At 43.1% G+C, this 16,385-nt stretch overlaps 1 protein-coding gene across 1 annotated transcript; it reads left to right on the forward strand.

Annotated features, from left to right (window-relative positions):
• Positions 1–234: 234 nt before the first annotated feature.
• LOC121557818 (zinc finger protein 239-like) lies at positions 235–16,172 on the forward strand. The gene is made up of 3 exons (XM_041871288.2): positions 235–484; positions 10,939–11,240; positions 13,454–16,172. Exons 2-3 carry the CDS (start codon positions 11,144–11,146, stop codon positions 14,542–14,544), a joined length of 1,188 nt encoding a protein of 395 aa, XP_041727222.2. The 5' UTR covers positions 235–484; positions 10,939–11,143; the 3' UTR covers positions 14,545–16,172.
• Positions 16,173–16,385: the final 213 nt, after the last annotated feature.

Genomic DNA, 16,385 nt, shown 5'->3' on the forward strand with positions numbered 1-16,385 from the left:
TTGTACTTAATCAGTAAAAAACCGCTGAGTAAGTCCAAGAACGTGCTGTGATTTATTTACTTTTGATGCTATACACCAGAAATTGTGGAAAAGGGTTCTCTATGGTTAGTGCTAACTGGTATCCTTGGGACTAACCTTACCCCTCAACCATTAAACGTCAACTTCAATGGGGGGTAGGGACATCCCAGGGATCCCAGAGAGCATGGACATTTTCCCTACCGATACTTCGAAGTCGATACTCGATTGCTCTGGCCTGTCTGACTGAACGCAACAACGCCAGTCAAAGCGGAAGTTGCTGCCCTGCTAAAGAGTCGTGCTAGTATTAGCCTTTAAGCAATATATCCTCCTCTCAATCTCCAAAATACATCAGCCACAGGACAACTTTGTTTGGACGTCATAAAGGACCATTAGCCTTAACTGGATAGATATCGCTAGCTACCTATTTTTCCACGTTAGCTAGCTGGGATTTTCTAAAAGGAATCTGGTGAGTTGGCTAATTTATGTTCAACAACAGCTGTAGCCAGGTTGATGTTTTTGTGCACTTAAGGACGACAAATGTTTGCAGTCTAGCTAGTTATGACGATAATGTTACTAATTCCAGTTTTGTGAAGCGTAAACAAACACGGCTGTGCGACTATCACACTAAAGTTAATTTCCCGCCCAACTAGTCGTCGGTGCATGTTAGTCTGAAACTGTTCCGTTTAAAAGATGAATAGCTCAAATCAACCATACGGTTTTATTTTCAAGTCAATGGCTTTAAACGACGTTATGAATTTCTGCCAAAATACCAAAGGAGTTTTGTAGTTGATTTGGTTGCGTCCATGTTGAAATGACGTCATTAGTCGATCTCAGAGTTCCCTTCTTTGGCTAAAAATAGGCAAGACAAACGCGTTTTGGTGATTTCTGGTTTATCATCAAAATAAATAAATGACAAGAACGTTTTTGGAATCATTCAGCAATTTTTACCTGATACAAGTACAATACCATTGGCAATTTAATGTTGAAAGTTCAATTTATATTCCTAAAACTTAAATTGAAAATGATGCTGTCATTGCTTCCTGTTCCGGACATTTGGATAAATAGCCAAATGTCAAAACACAGTTTTAATGTGTCAATCGATAACCAATATGCAGGAACAGTTCGTGATATATTGAAAACCTAAACATACAATTTCCTATCTAAAAATAAAATAACAAATTCTAATGATAATGGACCCGGAGGGAATGGCTTCCGTTTTATGGGCTCCTAACCAATTCTGCTATTTTGTGTTTTTTTCGCATTGTTTGTGACTTATTTTGTACATAATGTTTCTGCCACTGTCTATTAAGACCGAAATGTGCTTCTAGATATCAGAACAGCGATTACTCACCTCGAACTGGACAAAGATTATTTTCCTTAATGAGTCGGACGCGAAGGATTTACTGCTGCGCCCGGACCATGAAACAAATCCACTTCATTCGCATGAAGAGCAGACGCCAATACAGGGGCCGCAGATCCGATTGTCTTGTGAGAGTCCGTCGGCGAGTGGGTAAACCGCCTCTACCATCCGTCCTTTTGACCAATGTGCAATCATTGGAGAATAAACTGGTTGCGCTCTGTTCGAGACTATCCTACCAACGGAACATTAAAAACGAATATCTTACGCTTCACCGAGTCGTGGCTGAAAGACGACATGGATAATATACAATTGGCTGGATTTTCCGTGCATCGGCAAGACAGACCAGTCAGAATTTTACATACACCTTAGCCAAATACATTTAAACTCAGTTTTTCACAATTCCTGACATTTAATCCTAGTAAAAATTCCCTGTTTTAGGTCATTTAGGATCACCACTTTATTTTAAGAATATGAAATGTCAGAATAATAGTAGAGAGAATGATTTATTTCAGCTTGTATTTCTTTCATCACATTCCCAGTGGGTCAGACGTTTACATACACTCAATTAGTATTTGGTAGCATTGCCTTTAAATTGTTTAACTTGGGTCAGACGTTTCGGGTAGCCTTCCACAAGCTTCCCACAATAAGTTGGGTGAATTTTGGCCCATTCCTCCTGACAGAGCTGGTGTAACTATGTCAGGTTTGTAGGCCTCCTTGCTCGCACATGCTTTTTCAGTTCTGCCCACAAATATTCTATAGGATTGAGGTCAGGCCTTTGTGATGGCCACTCCAATACCTTGACTTTGTTGTCCTTAAGCCATTTTGCCACAACTTTGGAAGTATGCTTGGGGTCATTGTCCATTTGGAAGACCTATTTGCGACCAAGCTTTAACTTCCTGACTGATGTCTTGACATGTTGCTTCAATATATCCACATAATTTTCCTTCCTCATGATGCCATCTATTTTGTGAAGTTCACCAGGCCCTCCTGCAGCAAAGCACCCCCACAGCATGATCCTGCCACCCCCGTGCTTCACGGTTGGGATGGTGTTCTTCGGCTTGCAAGCTCCCCCTTTTTCCTCCAAACATAACAATGGTCATTATGGCCAAAAAGTTATATTTTTGTTTAATCAGACCAGATGACATTTCTCCAAAAAGTACAATCTTTGTCCCCATGTGCAGTTGCAAACCGTAGTCTGGCTTTTTTATGGCGGTTTTGGAGCAGTGGCTTCTTCCTTGCTGAGTGGCCTTTCAGGTTATGTTGATATAGGACTCGTTTTACTGTGGATATAGATACTTTTCTACCTGTTTCCTCCAGCAGCTTCACAAGGTCCTTTGCTGTTGATCTGGGATTAATTTGCATTTTTCGAACCAAAGTACGTTCCTCTCTAGGAGACAGAACGCGTCTCCTTCCTGAGCGGTATGACGGCTGCGTGGTCCCATGGTGTTTATACTTGCGTACTATTGTTTGTACAGATTAACGTGGTACCTTCAGGCGTTTGGAAATTGCTCCCAAAGATGAACCAGACTTGTGGAGGTCTACTATTTTTTTGAAGTCTTGGCTGATTTATTTTAATTTTGCCATGATGTCAAGCAAAGAGGCACTGAGTTTGAAGGTAGGCCTTGAAATACATCCACAGGTACACCTCCAATTGACTCAAATGATGTCAATTAGCCTATCAGAAGCTTCTAAAGCCATGACATCAATTTCTGGAATTTTCCAAGCTGTTTAAAGGGACAGTCAACTTAGTGTATGTAACTTCTGACCCACTGGAATTGTGATACAGTGAATGATATGTGAAATAATCTGTCTGTAAACAATTGTTGGAAAAATGACTTGTGTCATGCACAAAGTAGATGTCCTAACCGACTTGCCAAAACAATAGTTTGTTAACAAGACATTTTTGGAGTGGTTGAAAAACAAGTTTTAATGACTCCAACCTAAGTGTATGTAAACTTCCCACTTCAACTGTATCTCTGGTAAGACGGGGGGTGGTGGTCTGTGTATTTGTCAATAACAGCTGGTGTGCGATCTTTAATATTAAATCAAATCAAATTTTATTGGCCACATGCGCCGAATACAACAAGTGCAGACATTACAGTGAAATGCTTACTTACAGCCCTTAACCAACAGTGCATTTATTTTTAATAAAAAAAGTAGAATAAAACAAAAAAGTGTTGAAAAAAAGAGCAGAAGTAAAATAAAATAACAGTAGGGAGGCTATATATACAGGGGGGTACCGGTGCAGAGTCAATGTGCGGGGGCACCGGCTAGTTGAGGTAGTTGAAGTAATATGTAAATGTGGGTAGAGTTAAAGTGACTATGCATAAATAATTAACAGAGTAGCAGCAGCGTAAAAAGATGGGGTGGGGGGGCAGTGCAAATAGTCCGGGTAGCCATGATTAGCTGTTTAGGAGTCTTATGGCTTGGGGGTAGAAGCTGTTGAGAAGTCTTTTGGACCTAGACTTGGCACTCCGGTACCGCTTACCGTGCGGTAGCAGAGAGAACAGTCTATGACTAGGGTGGCTGGAGTCTTTGACAATTTTGAGGGCCTTCCTCTGACACCGCCTGGTATAGAGGTCTTGGATGGCAGGAAGCTTGGCCCCAGTGATGTACTGGGCTGTACGCACTACCCTCTGTAGTGCCTTACGGTCGGAGGCCAAGCAGTTGCCATACCAGGCGGTGATGCAACCAGTCAGGATGCTCTCGATGGTGCAGCTGTAAAATTTTTTGAAGATCTGAGGACCCATGCCAAATCTTTTCAGTCTCCTGAGAGGGAATAGGCTTTGTCGTGCCCTCTTCACGACTGTCAAGGTGTGTTTGGACCATGATAGTTTGTTGGTGATGTGGACACCAAGGAACTTGAAGCTCTCAACCTGTTCCACTACAGCCCCGTCGATGAGAATGGGGGCGTGCTCAGTCCTCTTTTTTTCCCCCCTGTAGTCCACAATCATCTCCTTTGTCTTGGATGTCTCGAGGCTATTAAGGATGTCTTGAGGTTTTGCTCCCCTGAGGTAGAGTATCACATGATAAGATGTATACCACACTATTACCGTCCTCATTTAAGACTCAAAATTGAACTATCTTGAGTTTTGTTTGCCTGTAGACCACACTATTTACCAAGAGTTTTCATCTCTATTTTTCGTAGCAGTCTATTTACCACCACAAACCGATGCTGGCACTAAGACCACACTCAACGAGCTGTATAAGGCCATAAATAAACAGGAAAACGCTCATCCAGAGGCAGCGCTCCTAGTGGCCGGGGACTTTAATGCAGGAAAACTCAATCCGTTTTACCTAATTTCATCCAGCGTGTTAAATGTGCAACCAGAGGAAAACAAACTCTAGACCACCTTTACTCCACACACAGAGACGTATACAAAGCTCTCCCTCGCCCTCCATTTGGCAAATCTGACCATAATTCTATCCTACTAAAGGAGGAAGTACCAGTGACTCGCTCAATACGTAAGTGGTCAGATGACGCAGATGCTAAGCTACATAACTGTTTTGCTAGCACAGACTGGAATACGTTCGGGATTCATCCAATGGCATTGAGAAGTATACCACCTCAGTCACCGGCTTCATCAATAAGTGTATCAATGACGTCTTCCCCATAGTGACCGTACGTACATATCCCAACCAGAAGCTATGGATTACAGGGAACAACCGCATGAGCTAAAGGCTAGAGCTGCCGCTTTCAAGGAACTGGACACTAATCCGGACACTTATAAGAAATCCTGCTATGCCCTCAAACAAACCATCAGAACAGGCAAAGCGTCTATACAGGACTAAGATTGAATCCTACTATACCGGCTCTGACGCTCGTCGGATGTGGCAGGGCTTGCAAACTATTACGGATTACAAACGGAAGCCCATCCGCGAGCTGCCCAGTGGCACGAGCCCACCAGACGAGCTAAAGGACTTCTATGTGCTCTTCGAGGCAAGCAATACTGAAGCATGCATGAGAGCACCAGCTGTTCCCGGGACGACCATGTGCTCACGCTCTCTGTAGCCGATGTGAGTAAGACCTTTTAAACAGTTCAACATTCACAGACGAATTACCAGGACGTGTACTCAGAGCATGCGCTGACCAACTGGCAAGTGTCTTCGCTGACATTTTCAACCTGTCCCTGACCGAGTCTGTACCTACATGTTTCAAGCAGACCACTATAGTCCCTGTGCCCAAGAACACCAAGGTAACCTGCCTAAATGACTACCGACCCCGTAGCACTCACGTCTGTAGCCATAAAGTGCTTTGAAAGGCTGGTCATGGCTCACATCAACACCCGGAAACCCTGGACCCACTCCACTCGCATACCGCCTCGACAGATGACTCCACACGCCTCTATTGCGCTCCACACTTCCCTTTCGCACCTGGACAAAAGAAACACCTACATGAGAATGCTGTTCATTGACTACAGCTCAGCGTTCAACACCATAGTGCCCTCAAAGCTCATTGCTAAGGACCCTGGGACTAAACACCTCCCTCTGCAACTGCATCCTGAACTTCCTGACGGGCCGCCCCCAGATGGTAAGGGTAAGCAACAACACATCAGCCCCTCAGGATTGCGTGCTTAGTCCCCTCCTGTACTTCCTGTTCACCCACGATTGCGTGGCCAAGCACGACTCCAACACCATTAAGTTTGCCGACGACACAACGGTGGTAGGCCTGATCACCGACAACGATGAGACAGCTGATAAGGGAGTAGGTCAGAGACCTGCATCCGACCGCAAGGCGCTACAGAGGTTTGTGCGTATGGCCCAGTACATCACTGGGGCCAAGCTTCCTGCCATCCAGGACCTCTATACCAGGCGGTGTCAGAGGAAGGCCCTAAAATTGTCAAAGACTCCAGCCACCCTAGTCATAGACTGTTCTCTCTGCTACCGCACGGCAAGCGGTACCGGAGCGCCTAGTCTAGGTCCAAGAGGCTTCTAAACAGCTTCTACCCCCAAGCCATAAGACTGCTGCACAGTTAATCAAATGGCCACCCATACTATTTACATTGACCCCTTTTTACACTGCTGTTTATTATCTATGTATAGTCACTTACCCCCTACCTACATGTACATATTACCTCGTACCGCCTGTATATAGCCTCCTTACTGTTATTTTATTGTGTTTTCGTTTTGTTTTCGTAGCAAGTATTTTCTTAACCGGTCTTCTCCCCTTCATTTTACATTTACATTTTAGTCATTTAGCAGGCGCTCTTATCCAGAGTGACTTACAGGAGCAATTAGGGTTAAGTGCCTTGCTCAAGGGCACATCGACAGATTTTTCACCTAGTGGGCTCGGGGATTAGAACCAGCGACCTTTCGGTTACTGGCACTACGGTCTTAACCACTAAGCTACCTGCCGCCACTGATCATGGCTTTCACCTGGTCTGTCTGTCATGGAAACTGCAGGTGTTGCTAATGTTTTGTACACTCTGTGTATGTGCAACAACAGTAATCATATATATATATTTTTTCTTCTTTTACGAGCACCAAAAACCCTGTTGTTTGGACAAGTGGCAATAAATCACTTTATATCGATTAGGGTAATCAGGTTGTATGTGCTGTTGAAACTATCACAACTCAAAAACCACATGGAAACTGGAGATGTGTATATATATTTTTACATCACTGGTTAGAGGACAAGCTGCAGAAGACAGCCAAACACACTTCAGTGTTGGATTTTGATATGCGGGTCGCCAAAACAGAAAGGGAAACGCAACAATTGTCTTAATGAAGTGTCTAAAGAAGTAATAGAGTAAGGGCTGCTTGTTCCTCAACTCAGCAGACAACAAAGTAGTTTGAATATTCTTTAGTGAATAGAAATTAGAAAATTGACATCCAAACATATATTTCATTCAACAATGAATAACTGAGCAGTATTGAAATAATAAATAGTATAAAATAAATGAAAATAAATTGTGTGCACACTTCAGAGATACCTCTCTGGTTTAGGAGGAGTAGAGTTCATTCACTTTTAGTCCTTATCTCAGAGTGCAGCGCCCGAGATCACATGCAGATATGTCAGTCCAATGCATCCAGCAGCTACAGGCGATGACCAGTTCAGCTCCGTGACGTCGGCAATAGCAAGGCAGTAGCACTACATTACGTTTTTGAGGCACAGTGATGTACGATGTGCAAGGATGCAACTCTGTCTAAACAGCGTGCCTAAAACAAGTGCAGAGCTCATTTTCATAAACAGGCATACTTTTTCTTCAGTGAAATGACGTCTCTAAAAGAATACAGTAATTTTCGGACTATAAGCCGCGCCTTTTTTCAAATTTTTCGACCCTGCGGCTTATATAACGGTGCGGCTAATCTATGGATTTTTACAGCTAACGGCCACTAGAAGACCTCCTAAATCTATGGATTTTACAGGTTACAGTCCACCAACTTTAACTCTATGGGCTCTATGACGGTCCGCGCCCCCACCTTTGAGCGGCGGGCTCCAGCAGGAAAAGCTGGAGGCCGGAAAAGAGTGAGACAGGTAGCGCGCAAAAGTAAAAGTGGAACCGAGAGTGGTACGAGAGACAGAACGAGAGACAGAACGAGAGCAAGACAGACAGACATTACGAGAGCGAGACAGTTTGTGCAATGGAAGTTTTCATGCACAAACCCTCATTATGGAAAACAAACGTAGAAATGCTTTGAATTAAAGGCAGTCAATCTGGCTGTAAAATAAGGAAATAGAGCTGCTGCACGTAGCCTTGGCATCAATGAGTCAATGGTGAGACGTTGGAGACGCCAGCGGGAAGAACTGTCTCAATGCAAAAAGTCAAAAAAAGCTTTCAGAGGTAATAAAAGCAGATGGCCCGAACTTGAAGACTTTCTTGAAGATTGGGTGAACACACAGAGAGCAGACGGCCGAGGTGTTTCCACCGTGCAGATCCGGCTGAAACAGTCGCCACCTAAATGAAAATTGAAAATTTTAGAGGTGGACCATCCTGGTGTTTCAGATTTATGAGACGAAAGGGACTGTCCATCAGAACCCTTACATATGGTAATTAAACATAATTAAACATTAAAACACCTGCGGCTTATAGTCCCAGTGCGGCTTATATATGTACACATCATTCAATATCATTCAATTTAGCTGCTGCGGCTTATACTCCGGTGCGCCTTATAGTGTGGAAAATACGGTACATAGTGCCTTCAGAAAGTATTCACACCCCTGGACTTATTCCACATTTTGTTGTGTTACAGCCTGAATTTAAAATGGATTCAATTGAGAGAGGAAAAATGTCGGAGACCTACACACACAATACCCCATAAGGTCAAAGTGAACTTATGTTTTTCGACATTTTTACAAATGAATGAAAAGCTGAAATGACTTGAGTCAATAAGTATTCAACCCCTTTGTTATGGCAAGCCTAAATAAGTTCAGGGTAAAAATGTGCTTAACAAGTCACATAAGTTGCATGGACTCACTCTGTGTGCAATAATAGTGTTAACATGATTTTTGAATGACTACCTCATCTCTGTACCTCACACATACAATTATCTGTAAGGTCCCTCAGTCGAGCAGTGAATTTCAAACACAGATTCAACCACGAAGACCAGGGAGGTTTTTTCAATGCCTCCCAAAGAAGGGCACCTATTGGTAGATGGGTAAAAAAAAAAGCAGACATTGAATATCCCTTTGAGCATGATGAAGTTATTAATTACACTTTGAATGGTGTATCAATACACCCAGTCACTACAAAGATACAGGCATCCTTCCTAACTCAGTTGCCGGAGAGGAAGGAAACCGCTCAGGGATTTCACCATGAGGCCAATGGTGACTTTAAAACAGTTACAGAGTTTAATGGCTGTGATGGGATAAGACTGAGGATGTATAAAAAAAGAAAATTCAATTTAATCCATTTTGAATTCAGGCTGTAACACAACATAATGTGGAATAAGTCAATGGGTATGAATACTTTCTGAAGGCACTGTATGAAACTGAGTTTCATTCAAGTGCTTACAATACTGTATAGCATACCACTTGAGGTATTGAAAGGTACTCACAACGTTGACATTCTCTAACCATACAAGGAGCTGCAGAGCTAACTACTAACCCTGGTTAGCATGGCTGATTTACAGACAAGATTAATACTAACATATTTTCAATAATCACTTTAACACCATTACCCATGGAGCTACGTTATACTGAGTTCTTCTAAGGAATTATAAAACAACTTACAGAAGTATTGCTTACCTATATGAAGTTTTGAAGCACGGTGATGTACGTTAAGCCAGTGGTTCTCAAACCTCTCCTCGGGGACCCCCAACAATTCCATGCTAATCATCAAGCCCTTGACTAGGTGAATCAGGTGAGGTAGTTGAGGGATATAACAACATGGTGAAATGTCTGGAGGAATCCGAGGAGAGGTCACCACTGTGACGAGCGAGGAGCGAGGACGTGACGCTGTGTGTAAGCAGCATGCCTAAAACACATGCAGAGCTAGTCATTTGCATAACATAGGACCTAGGTCAGTGGTATTCAAAGTCAGGGTCGCGGGGGAACTGCAATGGGGTCATCAAATTAGAAACTATATATTATTTTTCTTTTGAAAAGAAATTGAGTACAGGTTAATGTATGTGAAGGTAATTTGAAAAACACTTTTATTGTGTACATTTATTGGTTTCTTTTCATTTTGATAAGAGATGAATGTAGGAATTGAAGGTTACAGGTAACTGCCAAAATAAAGGAAACATCAACATAGTGTCTTAATACGGCGTTAAGCCACCACGAGCAAGAACAGCTTCACTGCACCTTGGCATAGATTCTACAAGTGTCTGGAACTCTATTGGAGGGATGCGACACCATTCTTCCATGATAAATTCCATCATTTGGTGTTTTGTTGATGGTGGTGGAAAACGCTGACTCTGGCACCGCTCCAGCATCTCCCATAAGTGTTCAACAGGGTTGAGATCTGGTGACTGAGACGGCCATGGCATATGGTTTACATCGTTTTCATGCTCATCAAACCATTCAGAGACCACTGGTGTCCTGTGGATGGGGGCGTTGTCATCCTATGGGGGCGTTGTCATCCTATGGGAGCATTGCCATGGTAGCCAAAATAATGGCCTACCCAGCATTTTTATACATGATCCTAAGCATGATGGGATGTTAATTGCTTAATTAACTCAGGAACCTGTGTGGAAGCACCTGCTTTCAATACACTTCGTATCCCTCATTGACTCAAGTGTTTCCTTTTATTTTGTCAGTTACCTGTATTTGATGACGTAAAAATGAACCATTTACAGATTTTAAGGATGTGTCATTAGATTTGGGGGTGGGGTCGTGAGAAATTGGGGGGAAATGGGGTCCAGAAATTCTTGCCGAAAGAATGGCGTCCTCACTGAGAAAGTTTGTATACCACTGACCTAAAGGTGCATCAGAGTTCAGAGAGGGGTTGGAAGGATACAGACTGTACCTCTCAAAGCTGTTTTGTCAATCACTCATATCGATATCACATTGAAATCAATAGAGAGTGGTCATCTAAAGTGTATGGACTTCCTGCTGTCTTCTTCTACTACAGGTCATCTAAAGTGTATGGACTTCCTGCTGTCTTCTTCTACCACAGGTCATCTAAAGTGTATGGACTTCCTGCTGTCTTCTTCTTCTACTGGTCATCTAAAGTGTATGGACTTCCTGCTGTCTTCTGCTACTACAGGTCATCTAAAGTGTATGGACTTCCTGCTGTCTTCTTCTTCTACTGGTCATCTAAAGTGTATGGACTTCCTGCTGTCTTGCCATTGACAGATTCAGTGAAATCGGAAGAGCAGGGAATGTCTTGGTTACTCCAACTGAAAGAGGACATCAGAAAGATACAGGAAGAATCTAGTGTGGCTCCCATGAGTCCCAGCCAGTCTGATGACGAAGCGGGTAAGAAGAATGGTGGATTACTTGTGGGTCGTGGAAGGGGTCTATGTGGGTCATGGGATGACCTTGCAATTTTAGAAATAGATTTTCGGGATGGAAAAATGGTGTCAGTGTGAACGTAAGTGACTAAAACCAAATAGAAATTATATAGAAAAGATAATGGACCTATATACTTTTCAATAATAGGTTATAATCTTTGAGAATTTAGAGAGAAAAAAGCTGCTAGCCAATCCGGCCCTTTGATTTTGTTATAATGCTGGAGCATAGGAGTACAGCATTAGCCATGTCAAAATCTGTAGGGTTGTAGGAAATGGTCATAAACTGCAACATGTTCTTTCAGCTCCATGGCAGGATGTACAGTGGGGGGAAAAAGTATTTAGTCAGCCACCAATTGTGCAAGTTCTCCCACTTAAAAAGATGAGAGAGGCCTGTAATTTTCATCATAGGTACACGTCAACTATGACAGACAAAATGAGGAAAGAAAATCCAGAAAATCACATTGTAGGATTTTTAATGAATTTATTTGCAAATTATGGTGGAAAATAAGTATTTGGTCAATAACAAAAGTTTCTCAATACTTTGTTATATACCCTTTGTTGGCAATGACACAGGTCAAACGTTTTCTGTAAGTCTTCACAAGGTTTTTACACACTGTTGCTGGTATTGTGGCCCATTCCTCCATGCAGATCTCCTCTAGAGCAGTGATGTTTTGGGGCTGTCGCTGGGAAACACGGACTTTCAACTCCCTCCAAAGATTTTCTATGGGGTTGAGATCTGGAGACTGGCTAGGCCACTCCAGGACCTTGAAATGCTTCTTACGAAGCCACTCCTTCGTTGCCCGGGCGGTGTGTTTGGGATCATTGTCATGCTGAAAGACCCAGCCACGTTTCATCTTCAATGCCCTTGCTGATGGAAGGAGGTTTTCACTCAAAATCTCACGATACATGGCACCATTCATTCTTTCCTTTACACGGATCAGTCGTCCTGGTACCTTTGCAGAAAAACAGCCCCAAAGCATGATAATTCCACCCCCATGCTTTACAGTAGGTATGGTGTTCTTTGGATGCAACTCGGCATTCTTTGTCCTCCAAACACGACGAGTTGAGTTTTTACCAAAAAGTTATATTTTGGTTTCATCTGACCATATGACATTCTCCCAATCCTCTTCTGGATCATCCAAATGCACTCTAGCAAACGTCAGACGGGCCTGGACATGTACTGGCTTAAGCAGGGGGACACGTCTGGCACTGCAGGATTTGAGTCCCTGGCGGCGTAGTGTGTTACTGATGGTAGGCTTTGTTACTTTGGTCCCAGCTCTCTGCATGTCATTCACTAGGTCCTCCCGTGTGGTTCTGGGATTTTGCTCACCGTTCTTGTGATCATTTTGACCCCACGGGGTGAGATCTTGCGTGGAGCCCCAGATCGAGGGAGATTATCAGTGGTTTTGTATGTCTTCCATTTCCTAATAATTGCTCCCACAGTTGATTTCTTCAAACCAAGCTGCTTACCTATTGCAGATTCAGTCTTCCCAGCCTGGTGCAGGTCTACAATTTTGTTTCTGGTGTCCTTTGACAGCTCTTTGGTCTTGGCCATAGTGGAGGAGACTGTTTGAGGTTGTGGACAGGTGTCTTTTATACTGATAACAAGTTCAAACAGGTGCCATTAATACAGGTAACGAGTGGAGGACAGAGGAGCCTCTTAAAGAAGCGGTATAGAGCCAGAAATCTTGCTTGTTTGTAGGTGACCAAATATTTATTTTCCACCATAATTTTTTTTTCTCAATTTGTCTGTCATAGTTGACATAGTTGACCTATGATGAAAAATACAGGCCTCTCTCATCTTTTTAAGTGGGAGAACTTGCACAATTGGTGGCTGACTAAATACTTTTTTTCTCTCCACTGTATCTTTTAAAACGTATGCTTTTGTCTGTGTGTTTTTTCACCGCTCAACCCTTGTGGTTGGTTGCGACTCAAGACAACTGTATTGGTCAGGAAGCAAAAAAAGGTTGGGAACACCTGGATTAAACTACAATCTGCTTCTGTAACAGTTCATTGATTGATCAATATTTATTAATTGATCCAGATTTGCAAAACGTTTCTATTCAGTGTTGTATAGCAGTTCATCTGTGTTGAATAGGGAAGATACTTCAACACTAGTTTATTGTTAAATAATTTGGTACATATGAGGAACCTTAACTTCATGTCTTTGTTTCACAGGGGACAGCCCTAACGGTCGCTCACTCAGTGGGAAGGGCTTATCTGGGAAGACTCCAGGGTTGAAAGGGATCCAGCGACCTTATAGCTGTGATGTGTGTAAGAAGACTTTCACTCAGTCAGTAAACCTACGAAGACACCAAAGAGTACACACTGGAGAGAAACCTTACAGTTGTGATCATTGTGGGAAGAGTTTTGCTCGTTCGGGACCCCTGACTATTCACAAGCGTGTACACACTGGAGCGAAACCTTACAGGTGTGGTCTGTGTGGGAAAAGCTTTGCTCGTTTGGGAGCCCTGACTATTCACAAGCGTGTACACACTGGAGAGGAACCTTACAGCTGTGATCAATGTGGGAGGAGTTGCAAAGATACCACAGCCCTGAATGAACACATGCGTACACACACGGGCGAGAAACCTTTTAGCTGCTACGTCTGTGGAATGAGTTTTTCTCGACAAAGCAACCTGAATGTACACATGCGTACACACACAGGAGAGAAGCCTTACATCTGTGATCAATGTGGGAAGAGATACACTCATGCAGGTGAATTGACAAAACACATACGTGCGCACACTGGAGAGAAACCCTACAGCTGTGACCAGTGTGGGAAGAGTTTTGCTCGAACTGATTACCTGACTGAACACAAGGTAACACACACCGGAGAGAAGCCTCATAGTTGTGATATATGTGGAAAGGGCTTCACTCGGCCTAACTGCTTGGCTGCACACAAGCTAACACACACAGGAGAGAAGCCCTACCTCTGCTCAGACTGTGGGAAGAGCTTCTATACACCAGCAAAGTTGAAAGAGCACAAGCGATCACACACAGGAGAGAACCCTTACAGGTGTGGTCTGTGTGGGAAGATCTTTGCTTGTTTGGGATCCCTGACTAAACACAAGCATGTACACACTGGAGAGAAACCATACAACTGTGGTCTGTGTGGGAAGAGCTTTGCTTTTTCGGGATCCCTGACTAAACACAAGCGTGTACACACTGGAGAGAAACCTTACAGCTGTGACCAGTGTGGGAAGAGCTTCACTCAGTCAACAAACCTGACTAAGCACAGACGCATTCACTCTGGAGAGATGCCCTAAAGCTGTGATCTATGTGGGATTAACTTCACTCAGTCATGTTCTCTGGCAAGACACAATAGTAGGAGTCACACAGGAGAGAAGCTGTACTGCTGTGATGTATGTGGGATGAACTTCGCTTATTAGTGTCTTATTTCATGGGCTCATATTGTCAATTAAATAATGTAGAATATTTTAGCAATGTTATAATAAGAGTTCATGTTTTAATTCAATTTGAATGCATATATTAATACATACCATGTTATTTTGCTTTTAGTAAGATTAAATACAAAGCTCCTATGAACTTTGGCATTCCTTATTCTTCAGAGAACAACAAAAAAATGCAGCAAGTTTTACCAGAAGTAAGATTAGTTACAGGAAGCATCATCCATGTAGACACAATAGTTTTTATCTCCTATTGAGGAAGACTAATGACCGGGCTGCTGCACAGTCACTATGGGAGCTCTTTCTAGAGCGTCCGGTTAAATTAGGCATACAAGTATTTTTTTTACGAACTCAAATGGCATGAAAAATACGGGGGCACTCTGTATGAACGTCGCTGGCTAAACTATCACTCAAATAACGGCCAACCCTTGTCAGTATTGATCCTACGTCAAATGAAACAACAAATTAAATAACAAAGCAACTTATTTGTTTCTGTAAGTGAGGACCTGGTGGACTGTATATTCTTTAGGTGAGGTTACTTTATGTGTTCTCTCCCGTGTGCTGGTAAGGGCACAGATGGCAGACAGGTAGGATTCCAGTTGAAGGGCACAGATGGCAGATAGGTAGGATTCCAGTTGAAGGGCACAGATGGCAGACAGGTAGGATTCCCGTTGAAGGGCACAGATGGCAGACAGGTAGGATTCCAGTTGAAGGGCACAGATGGCAGACAGGTAGGATTCCAGTTGAAGGGCACAGATGGCAGACAGGTAGGATTCCAGTTGAAGGGCACAGATGGCAGACAGGTAGGATTCCAGTTGAAGGGCACAGATGGCAGACAGGTAGGATTCCAGTTGAAGGGCACAGATGACAGACATGTAGGATTCCAGTTGAAGGGCACAGATGGCAGACAGGTAGGATTCCAGTTGAAGGGCACAGATGGCAGACAGGTAGGATTCCCGTTGAAGGGCACAGATGGCAGACAGGTAGGATTCCAGTTGAAGGGCACAGATGGAAGACAGGTAGGATTCCAGTTGAAGGGCACAGATGGCAGACAGGTATAAGGGAGAATGGGACACAGAAATTGAGTTTAAAGAGTTTACTGAGTAGAACATCAATCTTCTGATATAATTTTTCAAGAGAAATTAGTCTGGCTCTGGCCCACCCTCCAGTAAAGTAGATGGCAGCAATGCACCATTAACATTGGATACCAACCATCGGTAAACCCCACCGAAGAAGAAGTATACTTATATAAACAATGGTTGATAAATGAAGATAGTTCACTCAGGCCCGTTTACCATTGAAAACCATTGGGAAAAATAGTCAGTTCTGGTCTACTTAACTCATGGACTTTCATTGAACCACAAAAAAACGAGACTCCCTAAAAACACCCCACTTTGATACAAGTGACTTCGTAACAGGTTAGTAAAGCATTTTCGCTAACCCTTTTCCTAAACTCCTACATTAATTATCATAACCTGCTGCGAAAAGTCGTAGCTGTATTTAAGTGGCGTGTTTTAGGGCGTCCCATAACAACAAACAGCGAGTGGAGTGTCTCGCTTCCTCTTCTGTCTCTGCTATGTAGATTCTCGATTGCTCTGGCCTGTGTCAAGGCGGAAGTTGCTGCCCTGCTACTAAAGATGGTAGCCAGCTAAAAGAGTCGTGCCAGTAGCTTTCAAGCAAGATATTCTCATCTCAATCTA

This window comes from Coregonus clupeaformis, unplaced genomic scaffold (genome assembly GCF_020615455.1).
Source record: "Coregonus clupeaformis isolate EN_2021a unplaced genomic scaffold, ASM2061545v1 scaf0087, whole genome shotgun sequence".
Classification (NCBI taxonomy): Eukaryota; Metazoa; Chordata; class Actinopteri; order Salmoniformes; family Salmonidae; genus Coregonus; species Coregonus clupeaformis.